Source organism: Leishmania donovani, chromosome 36 (assembly GCF_000227135.1).
Source record: "Leishmania donovani BPK282A1 complete genome, chromosome 36".
NCBI classification, from domain to species: Eukaryota; Euglenozoa; class Kinetoplastea; order Trypanosomatida; family Trypanosomatidae; genus Leishmania; species Leishmania donovani.
In genome coordinates this window covers 1,508,274-1,511,538 of record NC_018263.1, presented here as the reverse complement: position 1 = coordinate 1,511,538, position 3,265 = coordinate 1,508,274, and the positions used below count along the sequence as shown (strand labels likewise).

Sequence of the window (3,265 nt, the reverse complement as noted above, 5' to 3'; positions counted from 1 at the left end):
TGATCCTTAACACGTTGACCCCTCCGACAGGGACGCCACGGCATCAGTGACTACTTTGCCTCTCCCACTACCATTTACGGTGCAGCCGTACGATCGCTACGCGCTGCGTACGCGGCGTGGGAGCGAATCAGAATGTCCATCTCTTCCACCATCACTCGCACCTTCGAGGCAGCCAGCGAAATCAGCGCCACCAGCGACAAGCCAATAACTCCTGTTAGGGTGGGCTGCCCCATGGCTGCAAGGAAGCTGCGCAGAAAAATAATCGGCGGCCTAGGCTCCAGATCGTAGCGCGAAAAAGTGACCAGCAGTAGATTGGCTGTGGCGGAGAAAACGACGGAGAGCGACATACCCAGCAGCAACGCGCCAAGCGCTAAGCGGAGGAAGCCGCCCGCAAGGATGCTCGCTGCGCCGTACAACAGCACCGCGCCGGCGGCGAGCACGAAGATGGCAGCCGAAGCCGCGATGAAGAACACCATCTCGATGCAAGCGGATGTGATGTTCAAAAAGAGCTAGCGCAAAACAAAGCAACGACGAGAAAAGGACCCCAGACCCAACCTCTTTAGCGGATGGAGGGGATCAAGAGTGCTCGTGCACGCGTGTGCGACTCTGTGCGTGAGCACGCGGCCCTCAGTGCGTTGCTGCCTCCCTCCTGCAAGGAAGGGAATGCGAACGTGCTTCCGTAAAACTCCCCTCTGATAAGAGGGCCTGTGGACCTCGCCGTTTCCTCTGCGCTGGCGCGCTCTGTAGAGGAAGATAAGAAAGAGCGCCACCACTGTAGCAGCAAAGATGCCCTCGACACGAAAGCGAGGGAAAGGTACACCGTGGTGAGAAAAATGAGTGCCGGCTGCTAGGGGGAGGTGAAGGGTCTGCGTCAAATCTCCCGTCGTTGAGTACTGCGCGGCTATCTGAGGCAAATTACAGAAGTATTTGCGGCGGGTGTGAGTGTGCGCATGCGCGGCATTCGGGTTAGTGGAAGGGGGGAACAAAAGAAGAAGCGCAGGTCGTTTTGTGTGTTGGCTGCAAGGGAGAGCGAGCGAGATGGTGGGTGGTGGAAGAAGAGAGAAGGGGGAGAAGGGGGAATGATATGCAGCAAAGAGATGGAGAAACGCGTTTCACGGGGTCCGCAGAGAAAGTGGTTGGAGGGCTTCCCAACCACGATCGAGCCGTTTCCGGCAACGCCCCAACAGCAAGGGTGCATGAAGGCGACCACAGAGAGAGCAAGCGGGTAGTTCGATCGTCTTGACTGTCCACGCACCTTAGCTCTCTTTCTTCTTCGCTCTGTGCAGCCCCCCTCCCCCCACCAACACCACTCCACCCCTCGACGACAATGAAAGGCCACAAATATCTTTTACCGGTGCGGGTATATATAGAGAGATGAACAGGTATCTCCCCTATTACTGGCCATCGGCTCCGTCGTGCCCGTGAGCCTTTTTTCTTTTTTCCTCCTATTAGGGCACACATTCACTCTGAAGACTGCTTTCGTCTGGCGAAGGAAGCATAGTTTGAATGCCTCTCTTCTTCTTGATACCCTGCCCCATTTTATGTCAAGGAAAGAAGGTACACACTGGTGATGCGTGAGTTTGCCTCTGTTTGCGCTTCAGCCCCTTCCCGCACCACCACCACCACCACCACCGCCACCACCACTCTCCCCTTCGTTGTTTGATGCGATGTGATAGGCTTATTTCTCGTGCAAAAACAACAGCAAAAGAAAAAGGGTCCACCTCAACGAGTTGAGTCCCATGTCACGAGGGGACGCCAAATATGACGACAGCCGACACGCCATGTGTAACGGAGCGAGCCTGAAAAATAAGGGCAAAGAAAATGCATGTCACGCGCAGCATCCACTGAGTATGTTACACATGCCAACGGTCACGAGAGCCCGGCGAAGTCGATAGGAGAAGGTGGAGGAGGAAAGCGGTGCAGACTGGGAGGGGTGGGGGGTCGAGGGTCGGTTTGTGTGTGTGTGTGTGTGTGTGTATTAGTGTGCTTCTTCAAAGGGAGGATGGGCGGGCAGTTCAGGCATGAGGCCGTCGTGTGTGGACACTTTGTGGGGGTTGCTGCCGCTGCTGTTGCTGCTGCTCTGTGCGTCTTTGTGCCGGCAGATGTACCAGCGCATGTCGCGCCCCACTCCCTTCGAGAGAGAGAGAGAGAGACAAAGTCACAGCACACATTGCACGTGAAACTCCTCCTGCCACCCTCCACGGCAGCTCGAAATCTCGATACGTGCACAGCAACACGCATACACACGCGCATACGTTGCCTCATCCTTCATCGCAGCGCCGCAAACTCCTGCATCCCGCAGTCTCTACCGCAGCTTGCAGCGAACAGCGGAGAAGCGCATAGAAAAAGATGTTCAACAGAGCGAAGATCGGGAAAGGCGAAAAGGGGTGGGGGTTAAAAATAGCGAAGACCACTCTTGGATAAAGTGTGGAGGTATTCGTCTGCTCGCTGCAGAGCTGTTGCGACTTGCATCGCTGTGCAAAGAACGAACCACACAGGAAGCTGGATCGATTACCGATGAAGAGAGAGAATCGACAAGAGCACGCAACTACAGACACACGGACACACATGAGCATATGGGCGCCTGACCATGACACACACCCACATGGACGAACGCACCCCGTCATGCAGAGTGCGACCCCCAGCACTCTTTTCTCCCCGCCTCTTCCTTGAAGAGACCCACACCGGAGAGAAAGACCAGCCCGCCGCACGAACGCGTCAGCACAGAAAAAAGAAAAACAGAACAGAGACGTTGCAGCGATGGCGGGAGGCAAGGTGACAGAAACCAGTTAGTTACCTCTCCGGGCCACTGCTCCTCACCACCCTCTGTTCACCTCTCGCAGCTTACTTCACAACTGGTCCGTCAGGCCCCTCTCTTCTGTGACTCTATTCGTCTTTTCTTGCGTCGCGCCTTTGGGCGTCTGCAGAGGGGGGGGGGGGCGACGCCCGTCGATAGGACAAGCGTCAGCGACAACATGCGGTGTAGATGATGACCTTGAGTGGAGAAAGGACGAAAAAAGGGAGGAAGAGGGGCGATCGAACGAAAAACAAGGCAAGAAGCGGACGATCAAAGAAGGAGCAGCGGGAGTCGACCGCACTGTCGTTTCAGGATGGCAGCGTCAGCGTGTGCGCGCCTGTCGGGTATGCGACAACCCTCAGCTCCTTCATCGAACGCTCCCGCCGTCACGTCTCATCATGCTTCCTCTCAAGCAGCCCCACTCCCCTCTCGCACTCTCCAGGCTTTCCTGTGGACCAGCGCACGCGC

At 56.3% G+C, this 3,265-nt stretch overlaps 1 protein-coding gene across 1 annotated transcript; it reads right to left on the bottom strand.

The window, feature by feature from the left end:
- Positions 1–74: 74 nt before the first annotated feature.
- Positions 75–476, bottom strand: LDBPK_364110 (hypothetical protein, conserved; the record flags this gene model as incomplete). Its single annotated transcript, XM_003865477.1, has 1 exon — positions 75–476. The coding sequence occupies one exon, from the start codon at positions 474–476 to the stop codon at positions 75–77; it is 402 nt and encodes a 133-aa protein (XP_003865525.1).
- Positions 477–3,265: the final 2,789 nt, after the last annotated feature.